General features: G+C 52.8%; 1 protein-coding gene across 1 annotated transcript in view; it reads right to left on the reverse strand.

Moving 5' to 3' along the window:
* Positions 1 to 26,084, reverse strand: part of SHANK3 (SH3 and multiple ankyrin repeat domains 3) — a gene marked incomplete at its 3' end in the record, with an annotated part of 167,645 nt that overhangs the window by 52,372 nt on the left and 89,189 nt on the right. The window contains exon 6 of the mRNA XM_009880246.1: positions 22,277 to 22,401. Coding sequence (XP_009878548.1) covers positions 22,277 to 22,401 — 125 coding nt within the window. The remainder of the gene's footprint in view (positions 1 to 22,276; positions 22,402 to 26,084) is intronic.

Consider the following 26,084-nt stretch of genomic DNA (forward strand, 5'->3'; position numbering starts at 1 on the left):
AGCTTTGTGCATGGCAGGTTCTGTAATGGGGATGTTACACAGACACAAAATCTACCTGAAAGGCGGGGGTAGTGAGGGGGGGTCGGTCTCTTCTCCCAAGGAACAGGCGATGGGACAAGAGGAAACGGCTTCCAGTTGTGCCAGGGAGGTTTAGGATGGATATAAGGAAAAATTTCTTCACCGAAAGGGTTATCCAGCAGGATACAGGCTGCCCAGGGCAGCGGTGGAGTCACCATCCCTGGAGGGATTTAAAAGATGTGTAGATGTGGTGCTGAGGGACATGGGTTAGTGGTGGGTTTGGCAGTGCTGGGTTGATGGTTGGACTCAATAATCTTAAAGGTCCCTTCCAACCTAAACGACTCTCTGATTCTATGAAGTCTATTACATGTCAACAGTTACCTTTATCAAACAAATCTGACACCTCAAAGAATGACATTTGTTTTATGAGGTTTTCGACTGGTAATTATATTCTACTCTTTAACGCTTTATCAACTGCCTGCAGTCTCTGCTTGTTTATTTTCTGCCGGCAACTGATATCAGACTCGCAGGTTTATCATTAACTGGATCATCCCGTTGCCCCTTCCCAACGCCAGCGCTCTGCCCGTCTCCTGGCGCTGCCCCAGCATCGTACCATTACAGAACGCAAAAAGTGAAAAATCACCACCTGGAAGACGCGTACAGCTTCAGTTACTAATGGCTCAGAGAGCGTTTCATCATCTGCATGTGATACACGCGCACCGCCCTGCTCCCTTCCAAATAAAGAACAGGAACGCTGACAGAACATGCCTGGGCTTTCTGCTTCATTTGTAATCCCCCAAACCCGAACACCCAAACGGGCAGCAGTTCGGATTTTTCAGGCCACTCGAACGCAGAGACGCAGGAGGAGCGGGAGGTTTTCACCCCGCGGGCTGCAGAGCTGAGACCTTCTCTGCTCCACCCCGGCGCAGCTCTGGCGGCACACGCCAAGGCACGCGGTCCCCAGGAGAGACAGCACCGACCGCTGCGGCACTGCCTGGCAGAAGCACCGTGCCCTGTTGGTGCTCTGGCAGACTGTTGGCGTTTTTGCTGACAGTCAAGTGACAGATGGAAAATGTTGATTTTCAATTGTTTGTAACTCGGTGAGATGAGGAATGAGGAAAAGGTGTCGATGTGGGCAGACAACTTCTTGCTCAACGTGTTTCGTATGTGCCCACAGATGGACAACTCCTGCAAAAGCCCTAAGACACCAACTTAGCCTCTATTGTGCAACTTTGTCCACCGCTGGGCACCCCTTGACTGCCCGGAGCACGAAAGAGCAGTGATCGGCTTTACAAAGCACGCGAAGGGTCAGCCATGGAAGGCAAGAAGAACATGACTCTGGCCACTGAGTGCAGAGAGTCTCAGTGCCACGCTTGCCTGGGACCACCGACCTGACCCTGCGACTCTCTGAAACACCCTCGGACAGAAGGACATCAGCCCAAAGCCACAACCAAAGCGGGCACAAAGGTGCCAGAGCTGGTTAGGCAAGCTGCAAAGGAAAGCTGGGTCACCGCGGGGTGAACGGCAGCAATTTGGCCGATGGGAAAAAATAACATCTCTGCTGCTGTTTAAAACAGAGGGAACAGCACATGAACGGTCCTTCAGACACAACCTCAGAGTATCGCTCCACGCTGCCCGGCCTCTTCTGGGAAAGACGGAGGAAAAGCAAAGAGATGCTCAAACCCCGGGAAACCGCAGCTCAACCTGAGCAGCTGGAACAGCCCCGTGCGGAGAGCAGGTAAGAAAAGCAGTCAAGAGGCTGAAATAACACCGGAGGTCAAGAATGAATGTTATACAGTAAAGCTGACCACAGGGCGGACTGGTCAGATGGTTGCTTGTACTATGCAAGAATTTCTGGGAAAAAAATCCAGTTTCTGAAAAACACGGAATCCTGATTCAGCCTCGGTTCCTGGTGATTCCCAAGAAGATGAACTACAGAACTCCACAACTGCAAACAACTTTGGCTGAACACTCATCCGAGCAAAGCTCCTCTTACAGTTGCTCTTGAAAAATTCCAAGTACAAAGAGAGGAACACGTCTGACAAACAGGTTAGCTCACCGAGAAGACGGCGTGAAGATTGTCAGTTCTTTTTCAGCTTCCCAACTGGGCTGACTCAATAGAGCATGACAAACCGCCCGTGCTGAGTCCGCAGTGCCCGGCGCCCAGGCTGGGTTTGTACCCTACCGCAGGGAGCTGAGCTCTCCCCAGCCGTGAGCCAACCAGTGGTTGAAGACGCTGCTCCACCACGGGAAGGGAGACGCGACACCAGCACTTGCAGCCCACCGACAGGCCACCAGGAGAAGCCGCAACAGCCGGAGACCCCGGGCGTACGGCGCCCCAGAGGGAACAGCGGCTGCGGTTCGATGCTGCTGCCGATCCCCCGAACTGGGAGAGGATCTCAGCCGAACCACCCCCACCTTCAGCAGCAAGGGAACGTCAGAACCGCGCTCCCGGGAGCACGATACCATCTCCCACAGGAGGAAGAAAAGCACTTAGACGTGGAAAGAGGAGGCAGCAAAATGAACAAAGCGAACTGCTTCATCTCTCTGCGCAGACCCGTGCACGGAGCATCCCTGTCACACAGACAGCCTGGGGCGGTCTGACGACGTTACAGCCACACGGGGGAACTGCCGGAGACACACACACACAGATCAGCTTTTGGTCCCAGTCTGCGAAGTGCAGAGATGAATCTTCACGAAGACGGGCGGCTGGCAGTCCTGCCCACTGCACTGAACACTCCAGGCGACTGCTGGCCCTCAGTCGCGGAGGTGTCGGAATGAGGAAGATCAGACAGGCAGTGGTGGAAACGTGACTGGTTTTGATGCAGCAATAAACAAAAACTTCCAGTTTCTTGGGCACAGCTGCCTGATGAGGACGTCCTGCTCTGGGAGATAAGCTTTTGGTCTGGAAGCGGACACTAGATCAAGTGCAGAAAGTGGCTACAAACCATAAAAGGACACAGATAGAAATGCGAAGCCACTGTGTCAGTCTGGGCATTGTAAACTGCTGCAACTGTCTCCTGAGTGGCCAAATGATGCATCAGTGCCGATGAGCTCCAGGAGGACTTCCAAACTGCGAGGGCCCAAGGTGGCAGATGGGGCAGCATGTCATACATGCAAAGCAGTGCTTCGAGGGAAGAGCCATCTGAACATGCTGCATGATGCTGAACATGGACCTGGTGGGTACAGCTGCAGATAGGTGTTGGTGCTCGTACTGACAGCTCTCAAAACCACGGGCCAAAAAAGCCAGCGAGATACATCAGGGACAAGATGGAAAGCAAGGTGGGCAATGTCATTTGGGGCTATGCTGATCCTGCACGTGCACGCTTTCAGTGCTGTGTGCAGGTCTGGTTCAGCATCTCAAGGACGAAATGGTGGAACTAGAGCAGAGCCAGAGAAGGGCAACTAAAATGGTGAAGGGGATGGAGCAACTGCCCTACAAAGACAGCCCAAGAAGGCCGGGACTCTCCAGTTTGGAGAGGAGAAGTTGCAGGGAGATGCGTGGCCAAGGCTTATAACCCCCCCCAAGGCAGTAGACACGGTGAAGGTTGAGCTGCTGTTCCCCAAATCCTGCAGCATTAGAAGCAGAGGGCTCTCGGTGAGACTCGTGGCAGATCAGATAAGAGCAGACAAAAGCGAGACCTCTTTGTGCAGCAGGCGATGGTCGTCTGGAGCCGGCTGCCGTGGGAGGCCGTGGAGGTGGACAGTACCGGCGGGTTCAGGGAGAGATTAGATGAATTCCTGGAGAGCAGGTCCTTGCACAGATCCTGATGGGACTGAACAGGGTCATTCCCGGTAACGATGACATTGGGTGCGGGATGGCACAAGGGGATTGGACCACCCAAAATGGCCAGGCACGTGTGCTCTCCTTAATTAATAGCATCTTGTAATGCCACTGTCAAGGGCAAGGGAACTGGGCTAATGGACCATCAGTCTGGCCCAGTGGGACATTTCATACATCCAGGCTGATCGCTCCCAGTAAGCTGATATGGATACGAAGCTTTAGTAGTCTGTCACAGGAGACAACGTCTCCATTCTCCTGATCATTTCAGCGGCTTTTCTATGCTCCTGTTCCACCCTGAATTCATCTTTCTTGAACACAGATTTCTAGGGTGGTGGATATTACTCCAGATGAGCTCTTACGTGACTTGAGTAATAGCACTAATACTTCTCCCTCGTGACAGCCCAATGAACCCCTACAGCAGAAGACAGCTCTGAAAAGACAGGCACGGGCCACGTGCTCCTGAAGCTCAGGGCAAAACGCAGGGAGCGACTGACCCGGGCTGTCGGAATGAAGGCTGAACCAATCTCGACACCCGGGGCACCAGAGGGCAGCCCTCGTTTGAGATCGACCAACTACAGCAGCTGAGGGGGTCACCCAGCCGGGGCAGGGGAGCGCATCAGCTGGCTGCACCCCTTGAGTGGGTCAACCAGCTCTGCAACTTCACCCCTGAGTTAATGGGAAGAGCGCAGAAGTCTTCCTGAGCCAGCAAGACCAGAATGGAGGAGAAGGACTTTACAACTGGAGTAGCCCCACAGAGAATACGAAAACCAAACAACAAACAGATAGAACTCAAAGACAGCAACGGGCTCGAGCTGGTGACAACCCACTTATGCCTTCAAAGTGACGGGGGACGGCCAGTGTCGTGGTGGTGAGCAGATTACAGAGACTGGTAACAAGAATCACATCTGTATGGTGATTCAGCTGTATATTGCATCTGCTGTACTCTGCTAAGTGCAATTTCCATTTGCATTTAATTTAAGCACATTGCTGTTACCACTCTGCTAAATCAAAATCCCATGTAATGTCAAATAACTTCAAATAAGTGAATTCGGTATGAAACGCCAAACCCACCACATGCGGAGTATCTAAAAGCAGCTGGTCAGAGAGAGCTGGGCCATGACCTGCGTCCGGCACATCTGGCGATTCTAAAGCATGAGAAAACTTCCTCCTCCAGGAGATGCCACTGATGCGGAGACCAACGGTACACCCATACAGGCCCTAGCACGGCACCAGCAGTGCTGGGACACACAGAACGTTCCCGGCTGAAGTCAGGCTGGGGGAAAAGAGAACAGAAAACTCTGTCCCCTCGCAAGGATGGAGTCCTTTAACGGCGACCGGTAGCCAAAGCTACGACAGTGCGGTGTTTGATTGTTGAAGAGGATAAAGGTACTATCCCCGAAGCTTCAGCAAGCATGCTGCGGTCCATTCTGGTCGCTTCATTACCCAAATGGTGTCAACCAGTGGGAAGCAGCTTTGAGAAACGCACAGTATTATCAGAGAATTAGAAGGGCTGAGTTCTATGGAAGATGGAAAGAACCCCACACTATGTGGTATCTGTCCACACCTTCACTGTGTGGTATCTATCTGTACATAAGAACCCTGACCTGACAGTGAACCACCTGAGTCATGCACGTTCCCCGGAATAAGTAGTTACTTAGAGGAACGTAAGCTCTGAAGCCTGAATTAAGTTTGTTCTGCTGCAGAGCTCCGTTATGGCCATCCACCAGGAGAACAATGGCTCCATCAACCAGGCTGTGCACAGACCACGAGACAAAAGGGGGTTTTGGGGGTAAAACTTTACCAACAGGAACAAACCCGCACGTCACTCTGGATTTCTGATTGCCAACTTCACCCTTTCAGCATCCCAAAGCACCCAAACTGGAGAAAAGCGGCAAGATTATCCAGATCCCAAGATGTTCCTTCTTAGAACTTGGCCTCTAAACTGTCTTTCCCACCTCTCCCAGGCAATCTCATTCTCTGGGCATAGGACGTACTGGTGCAGAAATGCTCTGGAATGGGATTTCACTAAAATCCAAGACTGTGGTTATCCAGGGGATCTTCTGTATGCGCACTGAGATCTCCGACCAGCTGTCTCCCTCCGAGCCCGGCGGCAGAGTTAAATACCCACACCCCCGAGCTACCGCCCTCCCCAGCCCAGCTTCAATACGCTGAGCAAGACGGACTCCTTCAGCCTCAAACCCTTTTTCAGCTCATGAATCATTCTGAGGGTCTTTTAGAGTTCTGCTCAGTAACGCCAGATTCATCCCGTGGTGTGAACGTCTGACTTGCGCAAAGCGATGCTTTGGTGGTCTTCCAGAGCTGCACCCAGAACAGGCGAGTTCACCTAACTCGGGGAGTTTGTCCTTTACACACACAAAATATCTCTGCCACATCCTACGCAATCAGCTAACGTTAGCACAATGAGCTTGGAGAAACCCGTGTCCTTTGCCGAATTACATTTTTCCAGGGGAATTTCACATCCTGTAACCTACATTCTCTGCCCGCAGACACGGCTCCCTGCACGGTCTGCTGGAACACGGCTGCTTCAGCAGCAACGCCACATCGTCCCGCAGCCCTTACTTTACTGTTGGCGGCTCCCCCGCTGCCTGTGACACCTGCAGTCCTTACAAACACGGGTTTTTGTCACTATTTTGAAACACCAATAGAAGTGTCGAGCTGCAGGGATCAAAAATTGTAAAGAAACCTTGCTGGTGATGGTGCCCCACACTGGTACCTTCTCCTTAGCCGTTGCTAAACTTCGCAGTGCTCCTAAGCCACGTTCGTCCCGTTAATTCCACTTATTGTGAGGTTATTTATACCCAACTCACGTGGTTATTAAGGAAGTCAAAACACACCACGTAAACACAGTCCTCACTCGAACCACTCCTAAGATGCTGTGGAGCAAAGACAGCGGGTTTGTTTCCACCTTCCATGGAACCACACTATGATATTAATTGTGTTTTCATTCTCTAATTCTTTGTTGATTGTGCTCCAAATTAATTGCTTCATTACTTTACCTGGCATTGACGCTGAGCTAAACAAGCTATAGTTTCCTGAATCACCTATTTTATACCCTCAGAATATCAGAATAGCAACAGCCCTCTACCAGCTCTTCGAAATTTCATAGATTAGGAAGGTTTTGAGGTATTAACATCAGTGGTTCAGACGACTCCTCAGCTAGGCTCTTTTAGACACTTGGGTATATGTTATTCAAGCCTGTTAATTTGAGTATGTTTATTTTTAGCAAATACTATCTCACTTTCTCCTTGGTTACCGCTGGGAAACTTTCTGTTCCAAACACATCATATGGATAGATACGTCCTCCTGATTTGTTCCAAACTCAGAGCAGAACATTTCTGCTTTTTTTTATTGCACCAGAATACACAATTTTATCATTTACATACAGAAATGGATCTCTACCAGACTTTTTTTATTTCTTCTAATGCTCCAAAATTTCTTATTATCTTTACATATTGGCCTTTGATATTTCCTTTGGCTCCCTTTACCAACCTCCTACACACGTTAGCTCAAATTAACCGCATTTCCTTCTCCTTTCCTTGCTAACCTTTGCAGTAAGAAGGGGATAGATGTGTCTGGAAGTAATATTTAACTGCTCCTTCATTATCTCACTGAAGTGGGTGATGCCTTGCCCAGCAGATTTCCCCCCCTGATTTCCGGACTGCATTTAGCAGTGTGTCCTCAAAAAACCCTCAGATTTTGTTAATTATGTAAAATTTATGTTCCCAAATATCAAAAACTCTTGAGGTTCAGAAAAACGGCGCTCTTCCCTCCCCAGGAGACACTCGCGCATTGCTGACGGGCTCTGCACACGACGAGCACAGCCAGAGCCCGACCGCCAGGGCTGCTGCCGCCCCTCCACGGGTTTACTGGAGCCATCGATTCTGTTTCTTAATCTGTCAAACGAAATCAATACTCGAGGACACTGTCAATACTAGATTACGTTATTTCACGGCAGCAACATTTCAGCAGGGGCTGAAGGGACGTTCAGGAGATGCTCCCCCGCCGAACGCAGCTTGGCCAGCGCAGGCTTTCTCCCAACCCCCAAGCAGAGGGGACTGGAGGGTTCTCCATCACCGGTGCAGACGTCGCCCCAGAAGCCCTCGCGCTCCCCTACGCACCCACCGTTTTGGCAGGTCAATTGTTAACTGCAATTTTCTCTTCCTCTAACAAGGCTTTCGTACAACTATAGAATACAGACCTAAATAATTAAGGTATCCACTGATTTATACCCATACTTGTATCTAATGTCCGTAAGTCCCGCGTGTATATGCACGCATGCTCGATGTACGTATAAAATGGAAGAGCACGGACCGAGGCTGCTGTCTGCATCACGAGTTATGGGCTCCTCAAGGGAAAAAAGAGGATCTCAAACCTGCCAGGCTCAGAGGAAGACACAAGGGCAGACACTACAGACCATGCTCTTGAACCCTGGCCAGGCAAGGCAGGATTTTCAAAATCCCGCGCGCTGACAGGTCTAACCTAGTCCTAAATGGTGGTACTTCCACAGCCTGGTGTGTCCCACTGACTCCAGCCAGCCCGGCGAGCACTAATTGTGTAACGGTGTAATTGTCTACCTGTATTTCACCCGGTGCTGAGCAAGGAGCGGCAGTCATCCCGGTACCCTCTGCAGCACTGCCACATTCAAACCCCACCTCGTTCAAAGGCACTTCAATAAAGCCCGTTGCTGAGCTCTGCACGATCACCCCAATCTCTGCAGGTTGAAACCTTCCCTCAAGAAAGACCACATCTCTGTGCTACTGCATTCCACCCACCTACGTGACACCCTCACGGTCGCATCCCCCGCCTTCTACAGGCTCCCTGCCAGCAAGGGGAGCACCTCCACAGGGCACTGCCCACAAGCACCGGCTGAGTGTCCGCCCCGGGACGGAAGCTCAGAGGCCCATCAGCAGTACCTGCAGGATTTGTTGACCCCGGCTGTTTGAACATACCATAAAAGAGTAAAGCCCACCCTACTCCCGTCCTTCTGCCAAACCCTTCAGTTCTGAGTGAAAGAGCCCAGAAGATGATGTGACTGCACACTGGATGCCGAATTCCTAGGAACACCCTTTCTCCTTCACTCACCTGTGTGCATCCCCACCCCACTCAACAGCTCACGCCACGCAGCAACACCGAAGCAAAGAGGTGACAACAGCAGACCGAGTTCCTAGCCAGGGAGGTGACAGCACTGCTCTCCCCAGACCCGTGTCTCACCTGAAGGTCGCAGCACTGCAACGACGTTACGTGTGGTAAGCGCAGAACTCAAGAATGGAGACACTTCCCAGAGGCAACCTGGAGGACACCTCAACCCTACTGAAATATGCCTGGAGAGGTGCTGGCAGCTCCAGCTCAGCTACCAAAGCCTTCCCCGCGCTGCTCTCCAGTAGGACAACTCTGCACTCAGGTACTGCCTTCTCAGACACCTCTGCTGCAGAACGCGAGAGATGATGGGGTCTTCCTAACAGATTTTGCCAAACGGATAAAGAAGAACTGAGTGCATTTAAAATGGAGAGAGAGCTCTGCCTTGGAAGAACAAAACTCAGGAAAGAAAACAGATAAACTCCGGAGGCCACCTCAGCTACAAACCCTCAGTAGTTCTGCCAGGTGACGTTGTGCTAGAAAAGAGCAAGGAACTGTATTTAGGTCTTTTGCTGTCTGCGGTAGCCCATGTTAGAGTCACAGGGAAGGCTGTCACCATACATGGGACAAAGACACCATGTGCCAGCCAGAGCTACTGTCCTGGAAGGTTTGCTGCCTGCCCCAGGGCCTGGATCGGCGGTGTTGTGGAAAGATTTTGAGACTCCTTTGCTCTTCTGATGACTACCCTCTGCTGCGCAAGGTGGGTAGCAGTGACACATCCAGGAAAACCACGAGCAGCTCAAAGGTGACTGCAGGGCTTTGGGGTCAAGGGCAATGGAGACACAGCAAGAGCGTGTTCCAACTGTGTTCTCAACGGAGTCTGTCCCCAGAAACTCTTTTGGCTGAAGTAAAGACCCACTGTGGAGTGCACACATTTGCCAGACTGATGCCTGGCCGTGCAGCTGATGCTGCCTGCTAAGATTCAGGTTCCTTGATCCTGGTGCCTCACTGGAGGATGATGGAAGACTACCAGGAAGAGAAAGATCCCACGGAACTATGAGAGGGAAGAACACCTTTGCAACCACACTTGCTGATGTGGAGAGAAGGGTTTTAAGCTGGGGTCCTACGAGAATGGGGACCTAAGCCCAGAGACAAGAGAGGAAGGTACGGAAGGCATATGCCAGTAAAGGTCCACAGGGGGACACTCCTTTTCTTGCCCGGAGGACCGGGCATTCAGAGGCTTTCCTCAGGTTCACAGAGTGTGGACTGCAAACATGAAGAACGATGTCCTGCTGCGGTTGCAGGACTATGATGTGGTCAGACTCAGAGACTTGGGACAGCACGTGTTGATGGGGCCGTGGGCACAGCTGCCTCCAGGCTGTTCAGGAGGGACAGGCAGGGAAGGGAGGTGTCCCCATGTGATGGAGCTCCTGACCGCGCAGAGCTGCAGTGTGGGAGCACAGACATGTCTTCTGAGAGTCTCTGGATCGGGTCCAGGCCAGGAGCAGGAGGGACGCTGGGTCTGTTACCACCGCCTGAGAGGAGGTGGGGGGTGAGGTCATCCATAAACAACTAGTGGAAGTCTTGCAAGCCCTCATCTCCTCCGGGATTTCGACTGTCCAGACACGTGCTGGGAAGGCAATGGATCACCGGCCAGGGAACCCAGGAGGCTCCAAGACCACTGGTGACAACTTCCTCACACAAAGAGTGGCTGCTGGAGGTGACCTTCTTCTTGACGTGCTGCTCACCAACAGGGACAAAGTGGTGGGGAAGGTGCTCACAGGGCAGCTCAGGCTGCAGCAACTGCGAGATGGCTGCGCTGAGCGCCTGGAGGAGGGCTTGAAAGGTGAGTAGCTGATCCAGGATCCTGAGGTTCAGGACAGACTTCAGCTTCCTGAGAAGCAGCCCAAAGGGAAGGGGGTGCTGGTTTTCACAGAAAATTTTTTGACATTTCAGGAACAACCCACCCACCCCGGCATTTAGGAAGACTGGGTAATTTTGCAGAAGGGTAGCTTGGTAAGTAGCTACTTCTTAATGAACAAAGATGCAAAGAGCACACGCAAGAAGGAGAAACAGCGACGGGCACCAAAACAATAAAAACAATGCTCAAGGACTAGGGACAATATCAGGAAGGCCAAAGCCCAGCTGCAGCAAAGACTATCAAAAGACATCAAGCAGAACAAGGACATCTTCTAGTGGTACACTGGCACCAAAAGGAAGTTCAGGGAAAATGCGAGTCTGCTGATGAAAAATCAGTGACGGACAATACAGACATGACCAAAGTGCTTAACTTTGGTTTCTGTCTCAGTGTTCATGGAGAAAGACTCCCAGACCTCGGAGTGTAGTGGACAATATGAGAGGGGCAGCCAGTAGTGAGGAGGCAACAGGTTAGGGAATTCTTAGAAGAGCTGCTGCATCCATTGGAGCAGGTCCAGAGGAGGCCACAAAAATGATCCGAGGGCTGGAACACCTCTCCTGTGAGAACAGGCTGAGAGAGTTGGGGTTGTTTAGTCTGGCTGAAGGCTCCGGGGAGACCTTATTGTGGCCTTGCAGTACTTAAAGGGGGCTTATAAGAAAGACAGGGCCTGTAGCGACAGGAAAAGGGGTGATGGCTTTGAACTAAAAGAGGGAAGACTCAGACCAGATACAAGGAAGAAATTTTTTACAATGAGGGTGGTGAAACACTGGAACGGGTTGCCCAGAGAAGTGGTCGATGATCCATCCCTGAAAACATTCAAAGTCAGGTTGGACTGGAGCAACCTCATCTAGTGGAAGATGTCCCTGCTCACAGAGAGGGGTTGGACGAGATGACCTTTAAAGGTCCCTTCAACCCAAACCATTCTATGATTCTACCATCCAGGTCCACAGGCCCAGTGGGATCCAGCAGAGGTGGCTGGGGGAGCTGCTGGAGCAATCATGAGGCTGCTGTCTATTCCCTAGGTGAAATCATGGTGGTTTGGAAGGTCCCTGACAAGTGGTGCCTAACGTGACACTCACCTTTGAGAAGGGAAGGAGAGTCAGCCCTTCCTCGGCCTTGTTAAGGCCACGGAGCATGTCTTCTTCATGCACAAACATTTGAAGGACAGGAAGGCAAACAGGAACAGTCAATATAGATTTCCCAACAGCAAACTGTGCTTGACCAGTGTGGCTGCTTTCTGTGACAAAACAACTCGTTCTGTGGGCAAGTGGGGAGTGGTGGACGTGACACACTGTGACTCCAGCAAGGCTTCTGACACCGACCCCCACAGCATACTCGTTTGGAAACTGAGGAGCTACGGACCAGATGCATGCACAGCCAGGTGGGCTGAGAGCCGACAGGACCGCTGCGTGAAAAGGTTAATGGTTAGTGACCAGGCAGCTGGCACGAGCGGAGTGCTCTGGAGGGCAGCCCTGGGGCTCGTCTTGTTCAACACTCTCATCAACAACACAGGTGATGCAGAAGACACCCGTGGTGAAAGTGCAGATGATATCAAAGTAGGGGAGTCTCTGACACGGTGAAATGCGAAGCTTCAAACCAGAGGGACCTTGAGAAATTTGAGGACCAGGCTAACAGAAACTTCATGAAGTCCAACAATGGGAAGAAGAAAGGTGTGCATCTGCGGCAGACCAAGCCAACACACTGGTCCAGGCTCAGGAGAGACCGCCCCAGTAGCAGCTCTGTTGAAGAGGCTGAAAAGGGGTTTATGACAACTGTTGGTCTGAGTGTGATCCCGTAACGCACTCTCACAGCGTGCATGCTGGGCTACAGAACAAGCAGCCTGGCCAGTAGATTGGGGGACGTCATTACCCTTTTTGCTCAGCACTGGTGAGGCTGCACCTGGAATACTGCGTTCACCTTTTGGCCATTGAGTTCAAGAGAGATGAGAAGAAACTGAAGAGGGTCCAGACCCAGACTGCACGACAAAAAAAGCAAGCAGCCTACAACTGCCTGTGGGGCACTTAGGAAGTTGACTGAGCCACACTCTTCCTGGAAGTAGCAGATCACATCATGAACGTGGCCAACAGCCACAAATCGTGGTTTGGGAGGTTCAGGTTGGACTCGGACTTCAGCAAAAAACAATTTCCCAGGAGTGCAGCCCCAGGACAGACCCCCAGAAGGACTGCAGCACCACCAGCCTGCAGATGGTCTCCTGCAGGTGGTTTCTAAGCCTCGGCTGGACAGAGCCACAGCTGACCTAACGTAGTCTGTCTCAGAGCAGGATCTCAGAGAACCCTTCCAACCAGCACTTCTGTGACTCTGCAGAGCAGAGAACATACAGCTGTGGGTTCCAAAGCTGGCTCAGGAGGAAGATCAGCCCAAACTTACGGTTTCATTATAAAACAGAGTAATTCGTTGATGGAAAAACCCTCAAAGATCTCCAGAGAGCCCTGACAAGGAGCGATGGGACAACATTCTCTCCACTTTCCCATTAAAAGATATTTCGAAACTGTACTGAGACACATACTCAGGGAACTAAGAGAAAATCCCTTCATTTTAGGATGTAGAAACGATTCATGTACAACTGGGACACAAGTTCCTACAATGGGTAAGGATTTGACCGTATCTCAGGCTGAAAATACGGTTCACCAAGCCACCAAAACACATCTGCCAACTGCCTCTCTGTCGTTAAAAGGAGTATTTCTCACAGGAAATGAAGAGTCTTCGGTCACCTGCCACCCAGGCCGCTGAGTGAAAAGCTGCACCGTTCCCAGAGATAGTGAAGAAAAAGCACCTGGGAGACCGGAGATGCTGCAGAAGCGCACTCAGCAGCCACAGCGAGGTGGTGGCAGTGACAGTGAAAAGGGGGCACAGCGACAGTGAAAAAAATGCATATCCTCAGCAGAGGTGGGTCACATCCTGCCACCATTGAAGGTACAGCTGATGGAGGCATCTGGAGCAACACAGCCACAGTACGGCTGTCAGGACCATGCACAGAACAAAGCCAGGCCTCCACGTGCAGCACAGGGCCCGGGGTGCGGGATAACACCCTCGCCTGCTGCCACGTGGCTTAACACACCTACACGTGACGGCCTCTGCAGTGACGAACTTGAGGGAAGTCTTAGAGCTGTGATGAAACCTTGTGCTACTTAACCTTGGTCCACCATGAACTGGAGATGACCTCTGTGTGCTACTTAACCTTGGTCCACCATGAACTGGAGATGACCTCTGTGAGACAGGTGGACTGCAATGGGCAAGTGAGCACCCCAAAGACAGGGGAAATGAACCAGGTCTCTTCCTCAGGCAACGGAAATACCATGCTCAGGGTCACGTCCAAAGACCAAATCTCCAAACGAACGCACGGTGTCCGGGAAGGGTTTCCTTCTGACATATCTGCTGCTGGAGGACAGCAAACAGGACAGACTCACAGCACTCTCAGTGTTACTGCTGAGTCTCCAGAGAGATCAGCACCTCAGAGCATATGGACGCCACAAAGTTCTCTGACTTCTCATTGGAGAGGCATCACTGGTTTGCTGCCACGGCTTTGCCACCCATCAACCTGAGAAGTGCCAGCGGCAATTGCACACGCAGCTAAATCCATAGTGTCGACAGCACTCGGACTCCACCAGTTCCTCTGAGAGAAACCCCCGACAGCACAGAGAACAAAACGCAAATGCTCCGAGGAGCTGCTCCATGTTTGGTATTTCTCCCCCACAGTGCTACAGAATAATGCGGCTTTTCCGAAGAGACCGCAGTGCTGGGACTCCCCTGACAGAACGTGCTGTCCACAAAACGGTCACCTACACTGGAAGAAGTTGCCCCGGCGTCCCTGTCCAGTCAGCAGAGAGCCGGTCAGTGAATCCTCCACATTTGTCACATCCTCAGGCAGACCCCAGGCTACGTCAGATGAATCCACTACTCCCCACATTCCATCTCCACATTCATCTGGTCTCCATGGGCAGACCCGGCGAGGCGGGCAGGCGCAGGCACCCAGGCAGCTGAAGCCTCAGGTGGGGTGAGCTGAATCCCACCATAGATCTCTACCAAAGGCCGTGTACCGAGATCCACATCTGTATCGTTGCAGCAACCGTGTGGGTTGTAGGACCACAGCGGTATTTAGGAAATCACAGCGCCCCACGGATAGCTGCCACCTGGACGCTGAAATGCGAACAAGAACACTGACAAGGGGTGTCAGCCAAACCAACCAGAGAAAAGCCGCCGCTTGGCCTCGTGTTAGAGAGGTCCTCCAACCACTCCACTTGGAGCACACATGATGGAAGCTTAGCTAAGAGATGCTGAGTAAACACGGAGGTTACTTATCCCGCTAGTTCTATACATAGAAAGGCTGTGGGAGAGAGGGTGAGGGGTGGTGATCTCAGCGCTGGAAGATCAAGGGCAGAGCCTGATGCCTCTGATCCGTCTGCCCTACGCCAGCAGAAGCCCTGGGAATTTTCTGGCCCTTCATGTTCCTGGCGCAGCCCATGTCAACCAACAACAGGCGGGTCTGCCCATGGCTGATGTGAATGACCCCCATCGCAGACGGAAGGCTAGTCACCAGGAGGAAAGGGCAGCCGCCTTACTGGTGGTGAACCCACGATCTTTCTTTAGAAGACCTCATGATACAAAATAACTTAGCTTGGTTCATGTGTTTGTTTTAGCATATGAATCTGCAAAACCAGGATCCTTCGGTTGCTGGATCAGCAGATAACGAAGGTGCTGAGCAGTTACTGCTGGAGTTTCACCGGCACTGCCTTTCTTGAAACCTGGGCAGATGCACATCTTGGAGGTCTCTGGGCTTTTGCTCAGTAAATGAACGGAGCAGTGAGTATGTCACAACCAGAGCCTGACAGGGTGGCCATGGTGGGGACAAAAAAGGAAGCGGGGAGACAGGGCTTCTGAAGTAAGCGAAGGGGCTATGAAGTAAATGACAGACTAAGCCCAAGAGAGCTCATGGGAGAACGCTGAAGGATCACAAGAGAAATGCAAGCGACCTGGCTGGGTGCCCTGGCAGGCTGGAGGGGCTGCCCATGTTCTGCCTGGTCTCTGCCTCCAGCCAGCCTGGAGCACTGCAGTCAAGCAAGAAGCCTCCGTCCAGGCTCCATACGGAGAGAGGCTCGCGGAGGAAGGCAGTGCGCGATGCATCCCTCTGCCCTGCCTGGGTGATACGTGGAACGATCTGTGCACCCCTCCCCATCTCGCAGGCTTTATTCTCCTCAAGGTGGAATTTCCTCTGTGCGCATGGCACTAAAGGCATCGAGACAATCGGGTCCGGGCATCTGACAGGTCCCCTACAAGCCTGCGATCTAGACAAGGCGTAAATTCTTCAGTAGTAATAAAACCAGGATTGGATTCCCACCCAAAATACATCACAAGAAGCAGGGGCTGAGTCAACACAAAAAGCAGGAGATTTAGCACTTGTGACCACTCCACGTGGTCTGCTGGGATTAAAAAATGAACCTGTTCACGCCAACACGAAGAGAAGGCTTAAGTGTCTAGACTGCCTGAGAGAGAGGATTTGAAGCATGACAAAGGAGAGCAGGAAAAGCAACAAGCCCAGAAGGTGAGGAAAAAAGAGACAGTATCTCTCTGCGAAAGGCGAGCAAGGGCCGGGTATTCCAGTCCGTTATGGTACTTGAGAGCTCCAATGACTTCTTTCGGAAGACCAGGGACTCGGCTGCTGTAAGGGCAAAATTTTAAACACGCTTCTTCTGATGCTTGAATTTCTGTTGATAGGTGGCATTGCAGGATTGAGGTTATGTCTCTCCACAGCTCCAGGCTCCCTCTGCCACAGCTCCAAGCCAGAAGACAATCCGAGGTGGAGAAGCACGAGGGAGCTGGGCAGCACAACTGGGACCAGTAGAAGATGAGTTCTACCAAAAAGGGGTGAGCAGACAGTGTACATGTACAGGCTGCAGATGGGTTGTTACTGTTGGATTACACGATCAAAGGCTCATCGCCACAGTCGTAACGGAGCAGAGGAACAATGACGGCCGGAGGAACCCCAGTGACTTGATCGGTGTCAGTGGCCCCGGCTCAGCCACCCCCAGGGCCACCAGAGCAGGAGGGTCAGCCCCCGGTCTGTGCTCGGGACCCATGGGATGAGGCGGTGGGAGAGGCTCTCTCCAGGTCACCCTGTGGACCGAGGGGAACTACTGCTTGTGGGGGTACGGGACTCGTGACGGGATGCCAGGGAGAGCACCCTGGGACTGTGCCAGACCTACCGAGGTGCTCAGCGAAAGGACCGAAGGCCAGACAAGGGAGGGACGACGGTGGATCAGGCAAGAGCAAGGATGGGAGAACAAAGGGCGAAGCGCGTGGAAGAGGCCAGCTGAGGGTTGCTGGCCATGTCCCGCGCCTGGGCACCGCAGTCTGACGCCTCTTGTCCCTGCAAGACTTCTAGTCGGTCTTGTGGCTGAGGCCGCGCTCTGTACTGTTATCTGTGTGCGTGCGTGCGTGACGGCACCACTGCCGGCAGCTGGGGAAGGGGCCGCGGGTGGAAGGGTCCCATAGGTGCTGTGGTGCCAACAACTCCAGGGACAGCACTGCACGCATATTGCATGTCGATGCACGTGTAGGTGCATTGAATTTGCGAGGAATCGTCAGGCTGGACTGGCCAGTGAGTAGGGTAAGAGGCTCGGAGTCACGTATCGGAGAGGCCGTAGCCCTGGGGCAGATACTGGAGAGACTGGGTTCTGGGAATTGGCTACTGGCGGGACCAGACTGACCAGTGGGTTTGAGAGTCAGCTACCGGCAAGGCCCAGCGTTGGGAGCAGCTGCCAGTGGGACCGGTTTGGGTTGGTGTGTGTTCGGCAGCCGGGGAGACCCGAGGACTGGGGACCAGCGGCTGGACGGACCGAGTGTGTAAGGCCTGGGGATGCAGCGCACGTGTGTGCGCACGTGTGTCAAGAGATCCGACCACCAGCAAGCGTGGTGCGGATGTGGGTCTCAGGGGTGCACACGCGCAGGTGCCAGCAACCGGGGACACTGGGGGAGCCAGGGGCCAGCTACTGGGCAGACTGGAGGTCCAAGGCCAGCTACTAGAGGGATCCATATTGTATACACATATATGTATATACTCTTTACTCAGGCTGTCTGTGCTGTTTGTGTTTGCACGATGCTGTGTGTTTTCCGATCCGTGTGGCGGGCCATGTGCTCACACGTATATTGCGCATACGTGTGTACGTGTCCCCATCGGGAACGCACGCTCAGCCCACCACCGACCAAACGGGGAACGCGGAGCCGCAGCGGCCTGGCATCTACTGGGCGACTGGATTTAAAGCTCCTGACAGTTACCAGGGAGCTCTCACTTCCCTTCTTTAAGATTGTCTCCTCCTCCTGGAGGGGTCTGGTGAAATCTTCCACCTTCACAAAATTAGGTAGAGGTTTCCTAGCGAAACATGAACAGAGACCAGTCTTGCTGAAGGAAGCATCAGGTGAGGACATCAACGCTCAACAAATGCATATCCTGAACCCCATATAACCATCCTATGGATCTCATGGACAAAGCCAGGATCAACGCACCCCAACTCGCCGACCAAGCAGGCTTCAGCCTGTCGCCTTAGTCCGGTCCAGTCTGAGCCCTCCATTGGTACGGAGGGTGCTGGTGAGAAATGGAAGGCTAAAAAGGAGTGTGGCACATCAGGCTTGACCAGAGGGCTAGGGCACTGCAGCTTAAACATGGTGCAAGTCAGGTCCTGTACTAAAGTTGCTGTAGGTTGGTATCAATGAATCAAAAGCCTCAACGCTAACGTTGAACTCCCCTCTGTGGGCCTCCTTCTCCGGTCTTTGCTGCCTCTTTCAGGTCACCAGCAGTTGGGTTCCCAGGGACAACCTGCCGGGAGCTCTGCTGGCTCCTCGTGCCAAGGCACGCAGAAACACATCTCACTCCTTCCCCCAGCGGGGACCCTCGTGGAGGAAAGGGAACTGCTGGAGTGTCCACCAGACTGCCTCCACATCCACAACCAGCCACCCCTCCCCCAGCTTCAGCAGCTGATGTAACTGCTGAATTAGCGTGAGGCAGCGTAAGGCAGGTGAGGGCTCGCTTGGAGCTGTAAGCAGTGTTGCTGCCACCTGGTCCTTGCATGGAGGAGCCGTTCCATGGCACTGGAGGAGCTGTTCCCCACTGCTGGTCAAGGCCAGCTCTCACATGGAGACTGCCACTGTCACCAAACACTCCTCTGCCTGGAAACACCTCTCGGGGCTTCCGCCTGCGCGGCTTTACTTGAATTTGCTCCCTCCAGTGTGAAAGTGCCTTACACGTACCTGGCTGGCTAGCACCGATCACCAATACTAAGAAAACTTTAAAGCTAAAAGATTAAAACATTACTTTCAGCAAGAGATGGTCTCAGGCTACAAGTTACAAGGCTAGAAATGAAGTCTCAAACTTAAAACGCCCATGCATCTTCAATCTAAATTGAACACACCTCTAATCCATACACCAGACAGGTTGATGAAGGTGGTCCCACAGACCTGTACAAGGTCTCAAGCTATAGCACAACACCTCCTTCCTAAATATTGCCCTCAGGATGTGGCTTCACACTGCGGCAAAGCTGCGGTGCTCACTGTGACCCCCCCTCCCGCTCCCCTCCCAGGAACACCACACACGCTCATTGCTCCGCGTGCCGTAGCTGTAACGACCAGGCAGCCACGGGGGAAGTCAGCTCAGCCGGCTCATCCCAGGGAAACGGCAACCCGCTGAGGGCAGGTTACCAGCGAAATGCATTTATCCTGCAGCTGAGCATCCCAACTGGGAGGGAGTGGAGAGGGACCGCAAGGCTCGGCTGGGACGAGGCGGCTCTACTGCAGCACCAACCTCCTCCTCGCACCCCATCCGGCTTTGGATGCATTAGAGATTCTTCCTCGCTTTGTGATGTTCCTCATACTACACACCAGAGAAAGTATCAGCGCTATAACGATTTTGTTGGGTTTATGAGAATTGGTACTTCACTGGTGTTCTTTAGAGGCTGTAGAAGACACACCAACATGGCAGCCGCCGCCGCTGGCAGCAGGCTACTTGGGTCACACAGCCTTCGCCAGCACTTGCCTCCTGCTCGCAGCTTTCGGGCACCGTCCAGCTGCAAGAACTGCGCCCATGCGCAGGATGGACAGCACAAACGGCCTCCCCGGGAGCTGCTCTCCAGAAGGTTTGGTCCAGAGCGCTAATCTGTGCCCCGCTAACCGCAGAAAGGAGAGTGGAGGAGGAGTATGCTCTTCCCACGGGAAGTAAGGCCAAGCGCTGACCTGCACCTCTGCTGAGAGGTCCCCAAGCCCGGCTCCCCTCGCCTCTTCCCCTGTGGTCCACCAGCCGTGGGGTTCCCCGTGCTCCTGGCAGCACGCGGCTCCATGTCCCCGCACGGCGGCTGTCGGTCCTCCCACCCTGCAGCAGGGCCACACGCGTGGGCACCGCACCACCCCTGGGACTCCTCTTGGGTGAAGCACCCGCAGCACCTCGGCACGGACACACCACAGCCGGTCCCTGCTTCGGGCACGGGCTTTCTGTCAACTACGCATCCAACGTCCAGTCCTTCACTCTGTCCGAGGTACTCGCTCCAGAAAAAGTATTGCTCGAAGATCTCACAGAGCACTGCTGGGAGCTGCAGGGTGTATCGACCAACCGCCTGGACCAGGGGTGATGACCACCCCTGGAAACGAGAGCATTTTTCAGTGTGAGCTTCTGACTGCAGAGCGCACGGCAGCGGCTGAGCCGAGCGAAGCCCCACCGTCCACCTCACCTGTCCCAGCAGCACTTCCACAACCAGCACAGCTTCACACGTCTGTCTGCCGGAGCGCGCGGCTCTGCTGTGCCTTACACCACGCACAACCACAACCCGCACCACACCACCACCACGTCGGACCAATGCGGATTTCACAGACTGCATCACTGGGTTTAAAGCCGTATGATTTTTGAATGGGAAGATGCGAGAAAGCGAAATCCCATGGGATGCCAACCCTTCCTGTGACCGTACGGACTGTGCTGCTCAGCACTTGCTGTGAGATTCCCAGCGAAGCCCAACCATGCCACCCACCTCAAACCTTCACAGAGAGCAGAGTTCCCCTTCCCACCCCATCTAACACACGGTCGCTCACAGACCCGGTGTCCATTCCACCTCACTCCACCTCTCCTGCCACCGTTGTGCCCTTGGAAGGGGCAGGATTCACCTCACAGCCCTGCCTGCACCCACAGCGCACACATCTCCGTCTGACACAAACGCCGCGGGATCCCTTCACAATTAAGGCACAGAAACGGCCGTCCTGACCGAGTGATTCACAAACACTTTCAGCATTTCCCAACGGCCGTATTGTCACAGCCTTTTCTCTGCCTTCAAGAAACGCAGACTTGGCCGATTCACGCCATACCCATTTGGCATGGATTCTGGACATCACTTTCACTTGCAAGCACCGCTGTAATGTCTCCTACACTTTCCTCTCATAGCGAGGAGAGTCCCTACAAACGTTAGCAAATTAATGCTTCCGCTCTTTTTTAAATCTCTCCTTAAAGCTATCCTCTGCTGGGTTCACCACAAGACGAAGCAGCCGATGTGCCGAGACTGCTCCGTGCAGTGTCATCCCACCGCCCAGAGACAGCCAGCGGCAGCACGGCAGCACGCGCGCCATCCCCTGTGCTGGGGGACAGCCGTCACCACCCCTACGGCACAGACGCCACGCACCACACAGCACCCACCACAAGGTTCTCCTGACCCCTTCTGGGCATACACTAATACAAATATTATTATTATTATTATTATTAATCATCATCATCATCATGCTAAGCTGTGGGAGCACGCAAGCGCTGCTGGAGACCTGCCAGCCAGGTTCAGAGCCCTATCCCGGTCTTCTCCTGCTCGTGCCCTGGCGAGACTGCACCCTCTATTTCACCTCCCTGCTGAGCCCTCGCGCCACTTGTTTACGTGAAGCTGCCAGTGACCGCAATCCTTCCTTTCCTTTCTTTCAAACACAACCAGGAAAATCCAGCCGGCCATGGCCTCGGAATGAGTGAAGGCAGCACACAGCCTCCAACATCGCCTTCTCCAGAAAGGGAACGGGCCACGGGGGAGATGCAAGAGCAGAGCCCGACCTACCCGGTCAAACTCTTCTCTGCAGACCCCAATACTTGCACCACATCGGGCAAAGCTGTAATAAATATCAGTACAAAACAATCCTCACTGGTCCCCAGAGAGAGCATCTAACGAGTCTTTTCTCCAACCTCCATTTTCCCCATAATTTCAGTCAGCAGAAGGGAACCTGTCAACACATCTTCTAGCACACAGAGCATGTATCTGCTTGAATTATTGTACCTGAGGAACATTTTTTCATCAAGACATCCAGGCAGCATTTCAGTAACAATTATTACCCCGCTCTCAAAACACCTTATAAAGGAAAATAATTTTGTGCAGGAGACAGGCCCTTGTCCTGCCGAGGACGACGCCATCGGTCACCCTCCCTGCCACCTCCGGGCTCACCTCAATCAGAAAGTCTCCCGTGCGAAGCCCTGCTCTCCAAGCGACACCTTCCACATCCACCGATTCCAGGTACTGGAGCGCTGGGAAGGCTGGGGTTGGGGTGAACTCCTCAATTGGGGTTTCAGCTACAAAAAAGAGAGAGAGAGAGAGAGGTTGAGACAGTGTGGCTGAAAGCAAGCAGCAGTTGGACAGGAATGTCCAGGAGCCTCTGAAAATCTCTGCATATTGGTTCAGCAAGAACACACACGCGAGGCTCAGCTTGACTTCAATGCAGGAACCAGAGCTACTGCCAGATGCCTACAGTATTCATCAGCTGAGACACTGAAACGGCCCCGGAGCCTCCCGGGCACGCGTGACTCCCAGAGTCACATCTGTTCCCACAAGGTCCCTAAAGCCTCACGCACCTCCCAGTACCACAGATGAAATGAGAACGTCTCTGAACGATGCCAGGACGGGGGGAACTCACTCCTCCTGTGTCTGTATCTGAGTTAGCGGCTCCAGGCCTCTTTCACAGTCAGCAGAGAAAACCCCACGTGCACCATCCACCTGTGCTATTGCAGACATGGGGGGCTTTCAGCACCCCAACGCGGTGGCTCTCTCATACTGGTCCTACAGGAGACCACTAGCTTGGGAGCAGAGAGCCACTTGTTGATGGACATCTACATTGTTCAAATGAACGCCATTCTTCATCAGTGAGGTTTCAATTGCCTTCCTGGTTGGAAAATCTGCTCCTGCCCCCAAAAGAACGCCATTTCCAGGGAAGGCACTTTCTCAGATGGACCCAGGCAGCGCACTTACATCATCCAGCTCCAGCCCATCTTGCTTCAGTGCCCATCCAGGATGAAGGAATTTTGCACAGGGGATGCCCAACTTAGAGCACAGAGGAGCTTGTGTGATGTGACGAAGGAAAAAAGCTTCCTTTGTCTGTTTATCAAGAGAAGACTGTTGCAGATGTTCAGAACCATCAGATCCATTAAGGAGAGGAAGCAGAAAGGCCACAGCTACTCTTTACACATCTGGCCAGGCTCTGGTCACCTGAAACTACCAGCGGTACCCAGACGGGCTGCTGTCCCCAGCACAGAGTATATCAACTGTGGCTGCTTCAGGGGCTGGTCATGATTGTCCGAGAAGGTTTTTATTTTCCCCTTTGTGTACTGTGAAGAGACCTGTTGAGCGCGCACCTGCTTTGGTGCAGAGGGGATCCGTGTGTTGCTACACGAGCCCATAGCATCGGATCAGCAAGGACTTCTTCACCAGGCCTTACACGACTGGGAACACCTGAAGCAGATCCAGGAGAAGCTCGAGACATCCCTTTTCTAATGGCATGCGATCTCATTACTGGCGTTCACACGTCACCAGACAGACAGGCGTTCCTAATAGCCTGTGCCGTAGGTGAGGAAAGAGCGAAGTTACCTCTCCAAGACAAGTGCTGCTTCTCTGCACTACGCCACCCGGCTGCTTGTTCATGTAGCCTTCCAGGGAGCAGCACCTACGGGGTCATTCCAACCCCACCTCCACTTAGCGGCAGTCCCAGGACCAGAGAGGGGACGGTGCCACCTCCGGGGATCTGCGCGGCACTGACCCAGGAGCTGCTCTCAGCCAGCAGCAGCCTCAAGGCTGAGGATGAAGATGGGTTACCAGACGCAGGAGTACTCAGCAAGCTGGGTGCCGGGGGTGAAGGCGCAATCCTGAAACCACCCGTGCCAGCTAATCTGCTTTCCCTGCCTGCAGAAACAGGAGTCGGTGTTCCACATCACCCGACTGTCACAGACAACGGAAAGTATTGACAGGTTAGGAGTAAGTGGCTGAAGCCCCCAGATGTGCTCTGAAGATCTGCACTCTCCTCAAAGTGTGATACACACTGGAGGGTCAGCGAGTGGGGTTTATTATGCCTGGGACAGCCCCTCTGCTCAAGGCTGGTTGTCAAATAACAGATCGCAGTGGTACGGCAGATGTCCTCTCCTGTAGCAGCAGTACAGCGGCCGTTCTGCTGAGCAGCTCTTGAACATACTTAAATCAGCAGGAGGAGATGGGGCTAACAAGCCACGGTTTTGCCTAATGATGCAGCGTATGTCACGCACCAAAGGACATCAGTGCCTGAAACATCTACGTTTTGGCTGCTGACCAGTGGCTGGCCAACAGCGCGGCACTGCCGCTCGCGCCGGGTCAGTCTAGGAGTGATGCACGGCTGCGGGCACCGGTGCTGCGATGCAGATTATCTCAGGCCACCGCTCCGCACAAGCGGTAAGTTTAGGTCCAGCCGTCTTGGCTGGGGTGCACGCAGATTCCTGGCAGAGGGCGTGTTTGGTGTCGCAATGCATTACTTTGCATCACTCTCTCTGCAGGGTAATTAATACAGGAGCGTGACGAAGGGCTTGCAAACCAGCACCAAGACCAGCACAGGAGACTCTCAGAGCTTGGCTGCGCTGGCTCATACTGTCCTCCCCTACAGCCGAGTAATTCTCACGTATGTAAGAGAGAAGGTGGTTGGTAAGAAATGCAACAGCGAGGCCACAGCTGGGTGAAACAGCTGGCGCAACCATACACAGAGACAAGGAATTCGAAACGGAGACGTGCTCCCCAAACCCTGCTCAGGCTGGCAGTTCGGGGGCCAAGTGAACCAAAGGCTCTCGGTCGGGCCTTTTCACTGGACTGATGAAAGTGTCTTTTTCTCACATGAATCTTTAGTCCATGCAGGATTCGCCGTCTCATCTTCGTTCAGAAGAGTCAGTGGTAAAAGGGATCTCCAGAGGTCCCTTCCAACCCTAACAATTCTGTGACACTCTTTTCTAGTGCAGGGACAGCTCTGAGCAGGCTGCACGGAAGGATCCAGGCTAACTTTCTAAGAAATCAAACACCAAGTGTCTTCCTCAGTGGCTGATGGTGCTTGAACAAACCATTTGCCTTAGAGAAATGCAACAAGCAAGTCGGAAACCCCCACGGTTATCCAGCTGGTATCATGCAAGACAAGGGCCAGAGCCTTCAACAAAGGTCCCTGTAGGTCCACCTCTCACCTCAGCTGATGTATGTGGAAAGCATGGTTTATTTTTGTTCGCAATATAGATAATGGTGTATTGTATCCACAGGCCTAGATAAGTTATCCATCACTCTAAGTCTATTATCAAAACAAAGTATTTTTTAAGAGCTGTGTCAAAACCCTAATGAAGCAGTAGATTTAATAACAGAGGCAGCGGATGATCGTGTCTGTACATCTCCTTTGATGTCAGGTCACTCCAGTAAATGTGACCTACATTCTCCTTCAATTGTGTAAAATGGATAGACACCGATTAAAATATTTCCATCATTTACCATACTACTTTTAAATGATTTTATTTACAGTTTTTATGCCAGATTTTTTCTGCTAAATCAGATAGCCATCAGCTAGCAGCAGACCAAGACAAAGTTTGCCTGACAAGATGTTAATATGCCGAATGATCTGATTACGCTGAGATGTTTTTTATCAACAGCTTTCCATGACTTCTTCCTTCGATGGAAGCTCGCGTAAGTGGCAAACAGTTGCCAAGTCATCCTACCTATTTATAGAAATGCCAATGTAACATTCAATTTCACAGAATCATAGAACAGTTTGGGTTGGAAGGGACCTTAAAGCTCATCTTGTTCCAACCCCCCTGCCCTGGGCAGGGCCACCTCCCCCCAGCCCAGGTTGCTCCGAGCCCCGTCCAACCTGGCCTTGAACACCTCCAGGGATGGGGCAGCCACAGCTTCTCGGGGCGACCTGCCCCAGGGGATCACCTCCCCCACAGCCAACAATTTCTTCCTAATATCTACTCTAAATCTATCCTCTTCT

Source organism: Charadrius vociferus, unplaced genomic scaffold (assembly GCF_000708025.1).
Source record: "Charadrius vociferus isolate BGI_N301 unplaced genomic scaffold, ASM70802v2 scaffold802, whole genome shotgun sequence".
Lineage (NCBI taxonomy): Eukaryota > Metazoa > Chordata > Aves > Charadriiformes > Charadriidae > Charadrius > Charadrius vociferus.